This window comes from Mus caroli, chromosome 1 (genome assembly GCF_900094665.2).
Source record: "Mus caroli chromosome 1, CAROLI_EIJ_v1.1, whole genome shotgun sequence".
Classification (NCBI taxonomy): Eukaryota; Metazoa; Chordata; class Mammalia; order Rodentia; family Muridae; genus Mus; species Mus caroli.
This window is the reverse complement of record NC_034570.1, coordinates 38095528-38113269: the sequence shown is the minus strand read 5'-3', so window position 1 is coordinate 38113269 and position 17742 is coordinate 38095528. Positions and strand designations below refer to the sequence as shown.

The 17742-nt window shown below is 42.7% G+C and overlaps 1 protein-coding gene across 2 annotated transcripts in view; it reads right to left on the bottom strand.

Annotated features, from left to right (window-relative positions):
- Positions 1-8298: 8298 nt before the first annotated feature.
- Nck2 (NCK adaptor protein 2) overlaps positions 8299-17742 on the bottom strand; it is a 128256-nt gene continuing 118812 nt past the window's right edge. Inside the window, exon 5 of one of the 2 annotated variants that reach the window (XM_021161653.2) lies at positions 8299-9674. In XM_021161653.2, coding sequence (XP_021017312.1) covers positions 9480-9674 — 195 coding nt within the window. In that variant the 3' untranslated portion in view covers positions 8299-9479. The remainder of the gene's footprint in view (positions 9675-17742) is intronic. The other variant, XM_029478165.1, reaches the window with a different exon arrangement.

Here is a 17742-nt window from a genome sequence, read left to right as displayed (position 1 = left end):
AAGCCTCCATTAAGGAAGTTCAGGGACTGGAGAGAGCCCAACAAAGTCAGATGGTGATCAAACATTACCATGTGAGCAAGGTGATGTCAAGTACTGGGTATCAGAAAGAGAACCCAGAAATTACATATCTGATAATGGTCAGGATCTGTCAGGAGAGAGGCCTCAGCCTATGGAGGTCAGTGTGTTACTACTTAGCATTCTGGCCTGCTTATCATATTCTCCTGGAGTGAGGAGTCTGGCCTGTGAACTTGGAGATGTTTACTTGTGCGGTCTTTATGTCAGTCTAGATGATGACCCTGATGAAGTATCCTCGCAAGAGCCCATGTTGACAAAGACACATCCTGTCCATGCTAGCTCCTCCAGATGACTCCCAGCAACATGCTTCACCCAAGAAAAGCCTTCCTTGGAGACTGCTGCCACTCACTGAGGAGATTCTGTCTGAGAAAGAATGAGAAAGTCATAACTCCATAGTAACATGAAGAGGAGGGAGAGGACTCTGGTTTTAATGCATAGTAATCCATTTGGTGCGGGTTAAGAACATTTAGGACAACATTGAAGAAGATTTAAGAATAATCAGGTTGCTTTCCTGAGAAGATAATTGTTATCATATCCATGGAGCTTTAATGATCAGAAACCTAGGGGTGGAAAATATTATTTAGCCATGAATGATTAAGTTCTATGTATTTGAATCCCTCTACCAAAACTCTTGTGAAACTTAATACCCATAGAGAGCTATTGAGAGATGGCATGAAAGTGTTTGGATCATGGGGTCATCTGCCCTCATAAATTGATGATTCCATTTCTGGCTTAATGAGTTAATATGTTATCTTAAGAGTAGGTCTGCTGTAGAAGCAATTTATTTTGAAAGTAAATTTGAGTAACGTACATCCATTAAGGCCCCAACTTTCAAAACTAAAAATTCATTTGTAGAATGGCGCACTGAACTGAGACATCAGTGAAAGGGTTCCTTCCTGGAGAACGGCCTAGGGAAGTGTTTTCCCAGGAGCAGCTGCCAAGATCCAGAGGTTATTGTAGCTGTGATAGAGGGAGCCAAACTGTGCCTGGAGTGGCAGAACTTAGCAGAAAGAGCTTATGGAGGCTTGCAGCAAGGAAGTTGTTGAGTCTAGGGAATACACGGCAGGGTTGGAATCTTTTTAAAGATGACTCTGAAAAGCCATTGTATAAAGCTAGAAAGTTGTAATCTAAGTTACTTTGGAGACAGCAGGATGTTATAGATGCTGGACCCATGAATGTCCACAGTGGGAAGGCCCCTAAGAGATGTCACATGTGCAATGCATGGATGAGCTGGATGAGGAAGGGCTGTCCAAAGCTGTTGGGGGCCCAGATAATTTCATCATACATTCTAGATGCATGGTGTGGTATTTTCCCTTTATTACTTTCCCAATTTGGAATTAGTCTGTGCAATTTTATATTGGAAATATATAGTTTGGTTTATAGGAATTCATGGTTAAAAGTGTTGGGACTGTTAAGGACTACAGGGACTTTTAGAGATGGAATACACGTTTTCTATATCATGAAATGAAGATGAGGTCTTAGGGGCTTGGGATGGGATGTTGTGATTTAAAATGATGTATCTGAGTATCAAGTTGATAAGTTGTAATATTTGATCTAGAACGTCCATCCACTGGATTGGATTTTAGAATCACCACAAAGATCCTCTTTTTTTTTTTTTTTTTTTTTTTTTTTTTTTTTTTTAAAGGCATGTGCCACCACTGCCCAGCTTGAGGGGTGGGGGGAGGCATGTCATTTTTTATTGTCAAGTTCTTGTACAATTTATTTGTTTTTTTTTAAATTAATTTATCTATTATATGTAAGTACACTGTAGCTGTCTTCAGACACCCCAGAAGAGGGCATCAGATCTCATTATAGATGGTTGTGAGCCACCATGTGGTTGCTGGGATTTGAACACATGACCTTTGGAAGAGCAGTCAGTGTGCTCTTAACCACTGAGCCATCTCTCCAGTCCAAAGACCCTCTTTTTGGTGTGTCTTTGAGGGTGTTTTTTGAGCAACTTAACTGTTGAGCCTACCTGTGGGTGGCACCATCTCCTGAGCTGAGTCCCTAGACTGAATAAAATAGAGAGAGTGAGCTGCACACCAGCATCGAACTCTTATTCCTGACTATGGGTATAATGTGATCCATGGTCTTGCCACTATGACTTTCATACCGTGATGGATACTATCCTTTCAAAGTAGAAGTCAAAATAGACCCACTTTCCTTAAGTTGACTTGTGTGTGTGTGTGTATGTGCGTGTACAGTGGTGTGTGAGTGTGCATGTACATAAGTACATCTATGCATGTGCATACAGAGGCCAGAAGTTGGCATTAGGTGCCCATGTCTTTGGCTCTCAGTCATACTTTCTGAGATAGGGTCTCTCACAAGACCTGGAGCTCACCATTGGAAAGACTTCCTGGCCAGCAGGCCACTGATCTACCTGTCTATATCTATTCCCCCCCGGAACTGAGGTTACCTGCAGTTAGCATGTTACATGGGTGCTGGAGATGAATGCCCCTACTCATGTTTGCTCAAGCAGTACTTTATCCACTCAGTCTTTCAAGCCCTGTTACATTGAGTTTGTAGGTATTTTGTCATAATGAGAAAAGTAACCACTATAGAACATTGTTTAGAAATTGTTAGAAACAAACAAAACAAACCTCAACTATGCTGCTTGAGCCATGGTGGTGACATTCTTTGTCAAGAGCAACACAGACCTTCTTAGACACAACGATTCTTAAAGTACACTGTTCTTTTTTTCCCCATTATCAACTCATTTACCAATATTAACAATCACACAGAACGTTTTCTGTTTAGGTGACATCAATTAACAACAACAGCAATGGCCCCAACTATGTGGAATTTCATTCCAACTGTACGTGTTGACAGAGTAAATGAGAATCACTGTAGCAAACATGTGATCCAATCTGTCTAGACTGATAAGCACCAACACTGATAAGCACCAACGGGGAAAGGAAGAAGAACAAGGAAGCAGGTTCGGGCTTAGCAGGGCCCTGCTAACTTTTCTCCATCATCTGGGTTATGAGTTCAGTGCTCCACAACATGGAATCTGCTATTAATAGATGCCATTTCAATCTCAAATTGTTAATTGTGTTAACTAGTGTTTAGGTAAAAATTCTGACTATACATAAAATTATTTTCTAGTTCCATCAGGTAATCCAAGTCTGGTGCAGATCTGACGATTCTCCACTATAGCACAAGAGCATCTTTAGTTATTTAACCTATCTGGTTCCATGTCATTTAAAAACAAATGAAACCAGCTCTTTCATGTATTTTTTGCCTGAATAGTTCAGTCATGGTAGAATGTCTGATATTCAAAAGTGTAAACTAAAACCACTTCTTATTTCTTAGACATGGTTTCTAGATAACTTTGTAATCAGTGCCACAAGCTCCATCTGGGGTTGAGGATGAGAAGCAAGCCTGAAGATTTTGTAGAATGACAACTTCAGGCACATGCAGCACACACAGGCAGACCATGTATAGTGACAAGCTCCAAAAGCTCTTGGCAAAGCTTGTACTTCTGACTGTGACACCCACAACAACACACTGCAATGAGATTAGTGATTGAGACGGCTCGTATGTGGGCACTGAGTCTGGTTAGGCAAATACTTTAGTTTCATTACTTCTGTGTCATGACTTCATTACTACTCCGCTGCTTTTTTATGGGAATTCCAAAGCACTTGTAGAAATAAATTCTTTTGGCATCTGTGACTAGATGGGAGTTCCAGGGAGAAATTATTTTCATACTCTGTATTATCACTAGCACATGTGGTCTGAAATCTCAGGCCACCCATTACAATTTAAATTAGGTAAAATTTAGTATGCAGACTTATTTTTCCTTTTTTATTAAAACCATTTAATAAGCTGAACAATGGTTCTAATCCCTGTACATATTATAGAAAGCATACAAAGCAGTTCGCCTCATCAGATGTATAAGGCTGTCATCAAACTGATGCCCTGAGGTATTTAGGGCTGCACCAGTGATCTATAGATCACTGAGGTGGTTTGCCAACTTTCTGGAAGCTACACCACAGGTAAGGGCATAACTTGGGCTTATACCTTGGTGGATTCTGAAGTGAGCAAGTCCTTTAGTACCAGAGGATATGTGCTTCATACAAATTCACTGGCTCTTCAGACTTGGGCCTTCTTCAGGTCACTAACTAAGCCTTTAAGGTCTCATATCTTTATCCACCAGCAGTCTGGTACTCTGGTTCCTGCCTTGGGGTGCAAATTTTGATCATCTAATGCCTACCTCTGGGAGAGGTAACCTACCATCCACCCATCCTATCATCTATCTATCTATCTATCTATCTATCTATCTATCTATCTATCTATGCATGCATCCATCTATCCACCATCGATCCATCCATCATTATCTCTCTTTTTTTTTTTTTTGCCAATAGAACTGTTTTAATGGAAGGTACACAATCCCCAAAACAAGCAAATCAGCAATGTATCTTAATTTGTAAACAAGTATATAATCAATTTTGTAAATTACAACACTTTGATTTCAGTGATAACTTTTACAATTCCATAAACTTCTTAAAAAACGCATATAAAATGGCATAAAATGTGATGGGCAGTCATGGAACCACCCTGGGTTGCTCTTATTGGAGACACTGATGGCATCCTGCCATTCTCATGGGATTATTCTGCTGTTATTCTAATGTTTTCTTTTGAGAGAACATTGTTCTTTATTTACCCTTTTAAATATTTGCTCTGACATAATTCTAATTCAAACGAATAGAGACACCCTTTGTTCACTTGGATCACAGTCAGCATACTCGAAGTTTTAGGTCAACTCTCACTCATTTTGTTTACAGCAGGGATGGGGAAAAAAAGCATGGGAATTTTACCTTTTTATTCAGAACTCTCCTTAAAATATTTCAGATACTCTTCCTTTTCTTTTTTAAATAATGGCAGTTGGATAAACATTTTAAAATTTGAGTGTTTTAAATTGGGTATTATGCTTGCATGTGCTCCATGTGCCTAGTGCCCTCAGTTGTCAGAAGAGGTCCTTGGACTCTGTGAAAACTGAGTTACTGATAGCTGTGAACTACCATGTGGGTGACAGGATCTGAACCCTGGTCCTCTCCAAGAATAAGTGCTCTTAACCATCGATCCATGTCTCTAGTCTCCATGTTTCTAAAAGCTGTCAGGATCATTAGACACAACCATCTTCAGGAATCACCCATTTAGTGTCAAGTGGTAGCCTTCTCCAGAGTGTACTGTTTTAGCTGGGATTTCTTTCTTTTTTTTTAATTTTTAATATTTTTATTACATATTTTCCTCAATTACATTTCCAATGCTATCCCAAAAGTCCCCCATAGTGCCCCCCACTTCCTTACCCACCCATTCCCATTCTTTTGGCCCTGGCATTCCCCTATATTGGGGCATATAAAGTTTTTAGCTGGGATTTCTTATGCTGTGATAAAACACCATGACAATAAGCAACGGGAGAGGAAAGGGTTTATTTCATCTAACAGTTGTAGTTCATTATGTAGGAAAGTCAGGGTAGGTGCAGAAGGCAGGAACCTGGGGTCAGGAACTGAAGCAGAGGCTAAGGAGGAATTTTGCTTACTGGTTTGCTCAGAATTCTTTTTTTTTTTTTTTTTTAAATAGCACACAGATCACCAGCCTACAGATGGAATTGCCAGTGAGCTAAGCCCTACCACATCAGTCAAGAAAATGCTCACAGGCTAATCTGGTGGAGGCGTTTTTCTCAATTGAGGTCCTCCCTTCCCAAATGATTATAGCTTATAACAAGTTGAAATAAAACTAACTAGTACATTTGTATGGCTAGGCTTCTGGCTGGGAGCTGTGCTACGGTTTAAAGTATCTGCTGTCCAAGATATGTTGAGAGTGACTCCAGTGTGTGCATGTGCGTGCATGAGAACAAGTGATCTTCCTAAAGCTTCAAGCAGGCTACAACAGAACCCAAATATAAGGTTGACCCACTTACAATGGTATCTCCTAGGAGCTTGTAAAAAATGCAGAGAAGTTGGGTGTGGACTATACACTCACCTGTGAGGGCAGCACTTAAGAGGCTGAGGCAGGAGGATTACAAGGTCAGCCTGGAACACATAGCAAGACCATGTCTCAAAAACAAAGACTTCAGAGAAATGAGGTGAAGCTCTGTGGTCAATTACACATTGTACAAAAGATCTTGGTATGGCTCCCGAGAACCAAAATGGAGGCTGAGGCAGGATTACAAGGTCAGCCTGGAACACAAAGCAAGACCATGTCTCAAAAACAAACAAAGACTTCAGAGAAATGAGGTGAAGCTCTGTGGTCAACTACACATTGTACAAAAGATCTTGGTATGGCCCCCGAGAACCAAAATGGTGGTGGAGGGGGTCTTGCTCATGGGCTCTGTATGCTTGGCATGTTCAAGACCCTGTGTGCAACCCCAGCACCAATCCCAACTAAAACCCATAGATGTTTCCTGCCTTAGGATTAGAGTGGCTGGGACACCCTTGTGAAGCAAACCTGGTGGTGAACCAGAAACCCAAGTTGAAGGAACTGTTCTTAAAAAGGGCAATGGCAGGATCCTCAGAATGACAGGAGCACAATCTGGAGACGGAGTCTTCCTTTTTAGTCACTGGTTCCACTACTGAACATTTGTTCCATCTTCAGGTAGCTCCCCCCCCCCCCAAAAAAAAGTGAAAGCTGAAATGCTTCAAGAATATTTCAGGATATAGTTTATCAAGCTCTGGTGAGGTGGTCATTTATTGTACTGTGGGGGCCTCATGGCCCTGGACTTTTAAAGCCAGAGGGGCTCCTGGAGTTGGCTGGAGTAATTCTTCCATCTTGAAGAGTCAAAGGCTCTAGGGTACACTAGTTCTAAGACATCTAGGCAAAAAGCACACTACAGCAATTCCAGTGAGATCTCAGAAAGTCCACTAATGGCCGGGCAGTGGTGGTGCACGCTTTTAATTCCAGCACTTGGGAGGCAGAATTCTGAGTTCAAGGCCAGCCTGGTCTACAGAGTGAGTTCCAGGACAGCCAGGGCTGTACAGAGAAACCCTGTCTTGAAATACCAAAAAAAAAAAAAAAAAAAAGTCTACTATGAGAGTCCACCAAACCAGGAAAATGGTGAGCAGACTGACATAGCATCTGAAACACCTTCCCCTGAGCCAGATGACTCTTACAAGGCAGTGTGTGGCAAGACCAAAGTTCTAAAAGTGTATCTTCAGTTCTTTAGTGACTTATTTCTCCCTGAATTGCTAAGCAGTCACTCACTAGAGACATACTGGCAGAAGGTCAAAACATAACACCCAGCAGGTAGGCATGGCAGTTCATAGTGATTTCTGTCATCTCTGCAGGTGAAGAGAACAGATGTCTAGGAATATGACCTGTGTCACTCACCTGAATGAAGGCCGGTTCCCTATAATCAGGGGACCCAACCTCAGGGATCAGCCACTTTCAAGTTGTTCAATTTGGGGTTGTTAAGGCACAGTCCTGTATCAGTGTTCCTGTTCATGCAGAGTAGCCTGAACTGATTTTAAGCCTGCCTTTGTCTTTTAAATGGGTACATAGGACACATTCCTGCATTTGGGAAAGTAAATGACCGAACAGTCAACACAAGGGTTTTGGAGACAGCCAGAGGACTCTGGCTTTAACTCTATACTTTTAAACCACTAATTTCCAAAGAGCAAACTCTAGTTTGATGTATTGGGTTCTCTTGGAGTTCTGCTACCTAAGGCTGAGTATTTCAACCCAGAGTGGACAGCAGGGGCTGCTGGGACGGCTCAGCAAGCAAAGGGGTCAGGGTTTGATCCCTAGACCCCAGATAAAAGTGGAGAGCCAACTTCGGTGACTTCCACAAACGCATGCCCCTGCCTCATATATACTACCACTACAAGTCAAAGAGGTGTAGGAAAACACAAGAAATCAGTGTGCTAAGTTCCTGAGAGCTCTCATTTGTGTGCCTGTGATGTGTGAATGTGCACACGTTCGTGTGCATCCAGAGGCCAAGTGTCTTTCACTCTTACTATCTTTCTTTTGAGCCCAGTGCACATGGACTGATTTGAATGCCTCAGCAGCAGGCCTGGGGATGTGTTCAGTGCTAGGATTAGACACGTGACCAATGCCCGATTTTCTGTGGGTGCCAAGGATCTGAACTCGGGTTCTCGTGCTGGGTTAACAGCTGGCACAGGATCCAACACGTCATCTTCCTTTGGAGAGGGAATTTCCCATGACTCCTATGGCTGTTCCTTCCCCAGAAGAGAGTCAGCTCTCCCAAAACACAAACACACAGCCTTGTCATAATACTTTTTTTTATTACAATATTCAAAAAACCGGGTATGCAAGTTTAGGGGATCCCAAGACCCCTTCTTCAATTGTAGGAATGTGCCATCTCAAGACTCTATAGTCAAACTATAAAGAAGTTCAAATGTAAAGAAAAATGAAAATGCAATTTCTTCATAAACATTCTGTTACTACTAATCACATATTCTTTTGTAAACCCTGAAAAATTTCCCTGTAAAGCAAATAATATATATATAATATACACATATTATATATATATATATATATATAGTGTATGTATAAAGTATTGGTAGCTCCCCTTCCCAAGAGATCAGCTGTTTTCCTTAATCATCTGTTATTAGTGTCAACAACCAGCTACAGATACATATTACTTTGAGAATTAAATACATAATTGTGAAATTCAAACAAGCCCAAGGGCAAAAGCACGATGTGGATGGCACACCTGGGGGACACCACCAGAGTACCTTTCTTTCTGCGTTGCCACCTCCCTTCTTTTGCAGACCAACTCTCACCAAAACCCTCTTTTATTGCAAGTACAGCCTCAAAGGCACTGGGCAGTTCCCTCACCACCATCTCCCCAGGGTTTCCAGTATTGCTATCCGCACAGTTTTGGACTCCTGCAGCGCCTGGAGCCAAAATAAAATAAAATTAAAAAATAAAATTAAAAAAAAAAAAAAAGAAACAAAGAAAGAAAAGCAAAGCAGGCCCAGGATACAGGCTGCCGGTCTGGACCAGCATGCTGATGAGAGGCACCAAACACCCGTGGACACAGCTCTTGGAGTGTGTGCCAAGGTCACATATTCACTACATACAGCCTCGCGACCCTCTGAAGGAGCTCCAGTCTTTTAGTCAGTCTCTCTCTCCACCCCCTCTTTCTCTCTCTGTGTATGTGTGTGTGTAAGGATTCAAACAGGCTGTTTCCAGCTGGAAAGGAAAGAAGTGAGTAGCTTTGCTCCCTCTGACCCTCATCCCCAGAAGGTGGTGGCTTGGGACATGGTTGTGAGGGCCTAGGTAGCCGTGGTTGACCAACAGGGCTGAAAAGAAGGACAGACTGGGCCACAGAGGTGATCCAGGCCACATGGGTGGAGGTGGCCAGAAGTGCTGGGCTCTGGGAGGCAGAGGTGGCAGCGAGGCCCACAGCGGGCAGGGCATGAGGGGGCCAATGGCTGCTTTCACTGTAGGGCTCGGACAAGGTAGAGCTTCTCCCCGTGCTCGCTGGTGAAGATGGGGGCCTTCTTGTAGTGCTCCACAAGCTCGTCCATGCTGTGGAACCGCCGCTGCCCAATGCAGTAGACGCTGTCCACCAGCTGCACCTTGAAGTGCTTGTTTCTCCCTGATGCTTTGAGAGACACGGAGAAGTCACTGGGCTGAGGAGGAAGCAGAAGGGAGTTACCAGCAGGGTAGGCACCTGAGGAGACCAGGGTCTGCCTAACAAGCACCGTGTTCACCCAGTGTCTGCAGACAGACTGGCAGCCCAGCGCTCTCAGGCTCACAATCAAGCACTAATGAAATTCTGCTTCCCATGGATTCGGGGATAAACGCACTCTGGGTCTCTGACACGGAGGAACTCATTACAGAGAGAATGACAGCTGGGTTAACCTCAAGACAGAAGAACCCTGAGATTTCCATTTCCCCAAATTATTTCTGACAAACTGGGAATTATTCAAAGTGGTTTTCATGCAGGCAGAAAACTGGAAGTGTTTCTTCAGATTTCTATTAAAATTTAAGCTCTTTAACAATAGATACTGTCAAGGGAGTGGACAACATGGGTGTATTTTAAAGAGTCTGTGATGTCCCACAGATGGCTCTGCAGTGGTTCAAAGCACAAATTTCTCACAAATTTCCACGAGAAAAGGCTAAATTCTGTGATGAGCTCAGTGCCTTACTTATTGAGTATATTTTGGGGTGTGCTAGTGTTTTAAATAAAACTGGTCATCCAGCTAATTCCCTGAAAGCCACCAGGAAGGCTATTGAATAGAGGTATCAATTGATTCGATGTTCACTAAATGCTGCCTCTGTGTCAGGCAACCTACGCCCTACACATATGCATAAGCCACCCTACACATATGCATAAGCCACCCACGTTAAATAACATCCAGTAAGGAAGGTGGGTAAGGAGGTTACTCCATGATCGTGAGTAGACAACAACTTAGGCGTGTGCTTCCTGTGTATGAAAGAATATGTGCATTTGTGACAGTTGTATGTAAGAGTGAATAGGAGTGTGAATCACTTGTATGTTTGTGTATGTGTGAGTGTACATATGCTGTACGTATATGTCTGAGCACTTGTGGTGGAGTTAGGAAAGACCTCTACAGTCCAACGAGCTGAGGCTCAGCTATGGGTGGCAGTGGCTTGCTTGCACTACGTATGGCACCTATGGTAGGGAAGAGACTCATACCCCAGCCCTTCTCACTCCCACTCATGGTGTCCCTGAATTGTGCTTTGTCCCCTGGTTGGCCATTCTCTACAGGCTATTCTCAAAGTCTAGTTGCCTGGGCAGGGTCGGGATGCCCCTCAGGACTCACCTGCAGCAAGCAGTAAGTCCACACCCATGACAGGACCTTCTAAGTCTGCTACTGTTGTTCCTATCCCTGGGAACTTGCTGCTAATCGGGAACCAGTAGCTGGCCCTCTCTCCCAGCAGGACCTCCATGTGAAATTAACAAAACCCGGTGGGTTGTCTGATAGAGTGGGCAAGTCCTATAGACACAGAGCCCATGTTTGCCCTTGGTCATTTCAAGATAGGAGCCTGGAGCAGTTCAAACTTAGTAGGCAGCAGGGTCACCTAGCAGTCACAGTTACTTAAAGAAAGGAACGACGACAGCAGTTTGAATTTTTATCTCTAGAGTTGGATAGCTGGGAGGAGGCCCAGTAAGAGATGGGCCTTGGGGCATTGGTTTTCAGCATCATGATCATGCATGAGCCCCTGGGTAGGCAAGGCATAGAACCTGACACTTTTTTTCAAAGGATCATGGAACTCTGGTATCACAGGTGAGCATGGCAACTGGCCCTGTGAACATCATCTTTAACAGACAGACCTTTTCACGCCCCAAGATCCCCAGTAATGCTGAAAAGTGCTGTTTGTTTTCTTTTGGAATATTTCAATTGCCAGCACCACTGCTCCTGCCTTGTGATGCCAATATTAAATATGGTTACTTGAATGTAACCATGTGATATCCCAACTGTTGACCTGATAACCAAGATAGCTTGCTACAGATGGATACAAGTTAGCCTGAGTATTCTGGGAGGCCCACTTCACTTGGGAAGTGAAACAACAGATGCTACTTAAAAGGCACACACTGCACAGACTGACACTAAGGTCACCAGGCAGTCATCAGAGAACTGAGTACAATGAAACATGCAAGTTAGGAGCTGTTCAACTCTCCCCCAATGGTTGCGGGGGATTATATTTTAGCTCCTCACTATTAATATTCTAGAAGTAGGTCTGTTCTAAGATGGGGAACCCTCCCTGTGCCAGCTTGCCACAAGCCAGACTGTGCTACTTGGATGATTCTTTAGTCAACCAAGACAAAACAGCTTTATTGTTAGGGGTGGTAACTGCGGATGGCTGTAGCAGATATCTGGTATGCCTTGTGTTTGTTAACTAAGATGACTTTCTGAACAGGGAAATTTGCTTTTAATCAAATCCTTAATATGATACCATGACATGTAAGGGCTTGCTACAGTGCAGCAGTAAAATGATGCAGCCGGGAAAGGAATTTCTAATTTCATGGGCTTCTTGAGTGAAACTTTAAAGTCAAGGGCACACGATCAACTCATGCTAAGCAGGAGTCTAGAGCGTTAATTCAAATTGATAAGACTTTCCTCAGGCAATCTGAAAATGAACAATTGATACCAGTAGACATCTCTTCATGTTACAGGACCCTATTGCCTCTCAATAAAATGTTTAGATTTTGGATTTGTTTTTAAAATTAGAATATTTGCATATAAAATAGTTTGGGGATGTGACCAGAGTCTGAAACACTAATTTGTGTTTTAGATAAGCCTTATATAGCATGACTGACAATCCCCCCTCCCCTTCTTTCCTTCCTTTCTTTCCCAGATCTGAGGAGTAAACCCATTGAACTAAATTCCCAACCCTGACAGTATACATTTTTAAAAATATTTAAAAATAATGTTTTACTTTGGCCCATGTCAGATTATAAATGAGAGGGCCCCCTTGCTAGTACCTCTGAACCCCTCTTTACATGCTGCCTGGAGATGAAAGAACTCAGTGATCCCCAGATCAGCAATGTGGTGTCATCTTTATGGGGACTTTATGAAGAGAGGTTTTTAAGCCTGCTCCAGAAACCGAAACTCATCAACAGCAGGACCAGGTCCCCTTTGTGGGAGGCTACAGCCACTTGAATTTCAGCAGACCTTGAGTCAGTCACCAAGAGAAGTGTAATCACTAATAAATAAATATATAAGTAACCAGAAAAGATGGGAATGTGATTCATGAACAAAGCAGTTCAAAAACGGAAGCTCACGGCCAACTTCCCTGGTAGTCTTCAATGATGCCCACCTTGTTCAATCTGGCCAGTCCCTGTGGAGAGCGTCCCCTTATGGGATAGCTAAGACATTCTGGAAAGGGTTAATATTTATTCCTACCACGTGACCTAACCCCCAAACAAATCTACCTCAAAGAATACCAGGCAGGGGAACAAGACCTAGAACGATTACCCCATCTGTCTTTCCCTATCAGTTCTGAACCTCTTGTGCCTGCTTTTATGAACAGACTTAAGGAAAATAGATGAAGCAGCCGGATGCCACATACCTCCTCTCAAAAACAGTAGGGTATTGTGCTGTGATTCCAATACTCTGAAACAAAGCTTGTCTGAGAACCTATACATGGTTTTCAAACACACAGAGCACGGGGTGGGTAGTTCCTTGGGAGGACGCTTACCTAGCATGTGGGAAGCACTGCCTTTCATCCCCAGATCTATAAAACAAGACATAAGACACTGGTGGAGGCTGCAGTCATCTGTCTCAATTTAGGATTTCCCAGGAACCACACAAGGCCCTCTGCAAGGCTGTGTGAGATTTGGCAACTGACTCAACCAGATAGGGAGTTCCAAGCGAGAACTCAAGACTATCTTTGCCCATTTTGGGTTTCATTCCAGTCATCAGAAGTCAGCCGCTGAATAGGTTCCACACTCCAGAGGAAGGGGTAGTGAAGAATGGATGATTTTTCTTTCTACCATTCTATACACTGTAGCCATCAAACCTTTCTATGGCTAGACTACACTTTGGCTTAGCTAAGACTGCACTTTCTCTAATCTGAAACATCTGCCTCTATGTCCTCTCTTTGTTCTCCCATTTGGACTCCTCCCTGGCTCCACAAGTTCTCCCAGCACTGGATCTGGTTGATGTTCCTCTGACTGGGCCTCCTTCACATTCCCTAATGCTGGACTGCACTGTCCATCTCTTTCTCTGCCTATTCCTTTGTTAAGTCACAGTTCTATTTTCTTCATTGCCTAGTGGAATCCAAGAGTATTAACACTGAGTATAATTCATCCACACCTCTCTTCTTTTTAGGAAGTCATGTTCAGGTGAATCTACAGACAACAGGGTCATAGAATTCATTATTATGAGCACCCCAACATCGCACTCCCCAATCTGAGAACCTGATTTAATTTCACACCCTTGCACTGGGCTCAGAGTACTTATAGATTCCCAATTCTGACCATCTCTTCCACTGTTCTCTTCCTTAAATCTTGCATCTCAGCAATTTTTTGTGTATAGGTATTTTTAGAAAAACACCTGAAAGATGCTCACTGGTGCTTTCTACAGAGTCAGATGGTTCCTACAGAGGTACCTGTTTGACCCAGTGTCTTAAAAACCTCAAAAGTGCCTCTGGACTCCCCATAAATTTAGCGGGTAACTTGGGAAAATATTTCTCTCCCTCCCTCCCTCAAAACTCAATCATAGAAAACCACAAACATCAAGAATGATCTTTAATGTTCTAAGTATTAAAGTGATTTATTTTCTAAGCATGGTGACTGTAAGGAAATAAAGAAAGAGGGAACTTTGCTGCTGAGATACTTAGTTTTTAATTAACCTTAAAATTTATCATCCACTTTGGACAAGAAATGTCCTTGACCACCCACATGGACCTGAGCAAGACTCTGCTTACTGCCTCAAGCATCAGTGATCTGCACTTATGTTGATATTCCCTGCATCTCAAAGAAAGGGCAATCTATTGGTTTCTTATCAAACCCTACATTCCCTCCCTCTTTTTCATTTGAGAAATATTTTTCCCCTTTTTACTTCATTAATAAATACCCTTTGTCTGAAGATGTTCACTGATCCCCAAATGAAGACCCAATGCATGAGAGGTAAAATGGGCACTACTGAGTAACATCTTCTGTGTGCCACCTTCCCTGGCTGCCCAATGCAGCCTCTTTTTAAGTCAAAACTGACTGAAATGTTTCCATCAATGCTGGTCACACTTGCTCTGTGTTCCACATAAAGGCCTAAACATAACCCACAGAACACCAAACATGCATTTCACTAGTGGGAAAGGAACTCATTTTAGTAAAGAAAACTAATTCTCAGCTAGAGAATAACTTCAAAGTCCCCCGGCCTATAAAACTGTCGAAACTATCAGGGCTCTCAAGATCACCTTCAAACAGATCTGCAGAAGTCTACCCTTTCCTCCCACCCCAATAGATTTCCCCAACACAATATTTTATTGTACAGACTTATTGTCCTTCTTTGTCTGTCCACAGTGTTTTACTGCATAGAACTAAAGAACATGTTTTGTTTCTTTGTTGTGTTGTAGCTCAGGTTGATCTGGAACCTACCATGTAGCCCAGGCTGGTCTTGGAACTCTTCCTACCTCAGCCTCCTGACTGCTGGGACCATAGGTGTAAACCACTATACCCAGTTTAAACGAGAGTAAGTTATAATTTTACCATAAAATATGTTCAGGGGGCATACACCCCACAAGGCAGGACTTCAAGTCCCAGCATCAGATTCACTGGAGGAGGGGCCTGGTACTCTGTACTTCTAGCAAGTTTGTTGCTGACAATGATGCTACCTGTCTAAGAAGTACTGCCACTGAGCTCCGGCAGTGGATTCTGCTACATGCCTGGAACTTTATAAAGCGAAACCGAGTACAGAAAGGAAGGTGAATGTGGGATTCCACTATGGTTGCCACACACTAAATTTAATATGTACTGCAGACTCCATGGCATAAAAATGCTACTTCTCACTTCGCTGCTCCTGTCAGGACATCAGGCTTTGTCAAGGAAATGTTTAGTGGCAGGGACTTGTGAAACATCACTGTGGGTTTCATAAAATTAAAATAGGTTTACCATTTGATTCAGCAAACCTACCAAAGGGTATACCTAAGAGAATTCAAGTAGAAACTTAAAGAAATATTTATATACCCACAATCACAGCAGCATTATTAATAATTAAAAACAAAACTAGAAACACCCTGAAAATCTATCACCAGATGAATAGATATAGAAAAAGGAATATTACTCATTATTGAAGGACAATTTCTAAGATATTGCTACAACATAAATGAACTCCAAAGACATTATAACTGAAATAAAATCAGGGACAACCAGAACATAATTCCACTTATAAGAGGCCCCTAAGTATAAAAACCCAGAGTGGGAAAGGAATCTCAGGGAAGAGGGCAGCTAGGGAGTCAGTGTCCAATGAGGACAGAGTTTCAGTTTGGGACAGTAATGAAGCTCTAAAGATTAGCAGCTGCACAATGATGTAAAAGCATTCACTGACTGAAATGCACACTTAAAAACTGTTGAAACAGCCAATTTGGTTTTAAAGACGTTTTACCACAAAAAGAAAAAGAGTAAAGGTTAAGTGGTGATCTACAAGAGATCTGAGAAACTGATGGGAATCCAGGAAACGGAAGGACCACAGTGGGTGGGGAGGCTGTTCCCTTCCTGCCGCAGAAGCCACCAACAGTGGGCATGGGAAGTCATGGGGAGGAGGCACTGCCCCCAAGTGCTGCCTCTTGGAGATCAAACAGAGATTTTGCCCACTTGAGACACCTGCTGACTACTTCGGGGTTTTTTTTTTAGGGACCAGAAAAAAGTTGAGAGATGGTCCCAGCATCAAGGAGTCTCTGGACTTCCTAGCTCATTCTTCTACAAATACATTTTTTGTCTACCTCTCAAAATTCCTAGGGACACTGACTGCATGTGTTTGCTGGAGCCACTGTGCCTCTGTGGAGCAGATGGCATTAACACCATGCTGTGGACGGAATGTAGGCACAAGGCCAAACTGTGAAAGTGGTTATAAAGCTAACTGTTCTGGTTTCAATCTACCACAGTTCTTTATTCTCTGTGGACTCGAAGTCCACAACAGTAAACTGACAGTGAATGTATAAATCTGTAAGTGGCACTCCACGGCTTCAGGATGGCCCTCTTAATGGTATGGAGGGTCACAGAGATGGGTAGTCTGGGCCTGGTGTCTGCCTTGAACAAGCTGTATGATGATTTTATCTGCGAGTTCCTTTAAACATAAAACCTTTCTTGTTGAATTTTTCTTTCTTTTTCTTTCTTTCTTTCTTTCTTTCTTTCTTTCTTTCTTTCTTTCTTTCTTTCTCTCTTTCTTTCTTTCTCTCTTTCTCTCTTCCTCTCTTCCTCTCTTTCTTTCTTTCTTTAAAGATTTATTTATTAAATGTAAGTACACAGTAGCTGTCTTCAGACACACCAGAAAAGGGCATCAGATCTCATTACAGATTGTTGTGAGCCACCATGTGGTTGCTGGGATTTGAACTCAGGACCTCCGGAAGAGCAGTCAGTGCTCTTAACCACTGAGCCATCTCTCCAGCCCTCTTGTGGAATGGGAAAGAACTCTTCAAAGGACATTGATGTCGTTTCTCACGTGTGAGATAGGGAGCATCCACTCCTACTTTTCCACAGCAGAAGGGACCCCAAGTGGGCTTGCTGGTCCACACACCCATTGGTCCCGAGTCTGCTCTACACGTGTTTTATTGAAGACACACATTCCAAGTCCATGTCTACAGTTTCATATCAAGACTACTTTACATAGCATGCTTGTGGGATTGCCAGTAGGCAAGCCAAACTCTTACAAATCCTTTCTCTGAGAAGCAAACAAAAGTCTCCATATGTAAGACACACACTCGTGTCTACTGCAGCCACAGTAAAGTAAAAAAAAAAAAAAAAAAGAAAAAAAATGCAAACCAGGCAAAACCCAAATAGCGAAAAAGCCAGCCTCGAAGCTCCCCCTTAGTACAGTTCACACATTAGCCACGTGGGCATTTCAGGGAGTCAGGTGATAAAGGCATATCTGATCCTGGGCTTTAAGTTTCTCTTTCCATTATACTTTTACATATTTTGGATGAAAAACATTTCTACCCTGTACTAACCATTTTGCAAGAACTCTACATAAGTCTTTTTGCAAAAAGGAGCTACAGATCTAAGGGATTTGA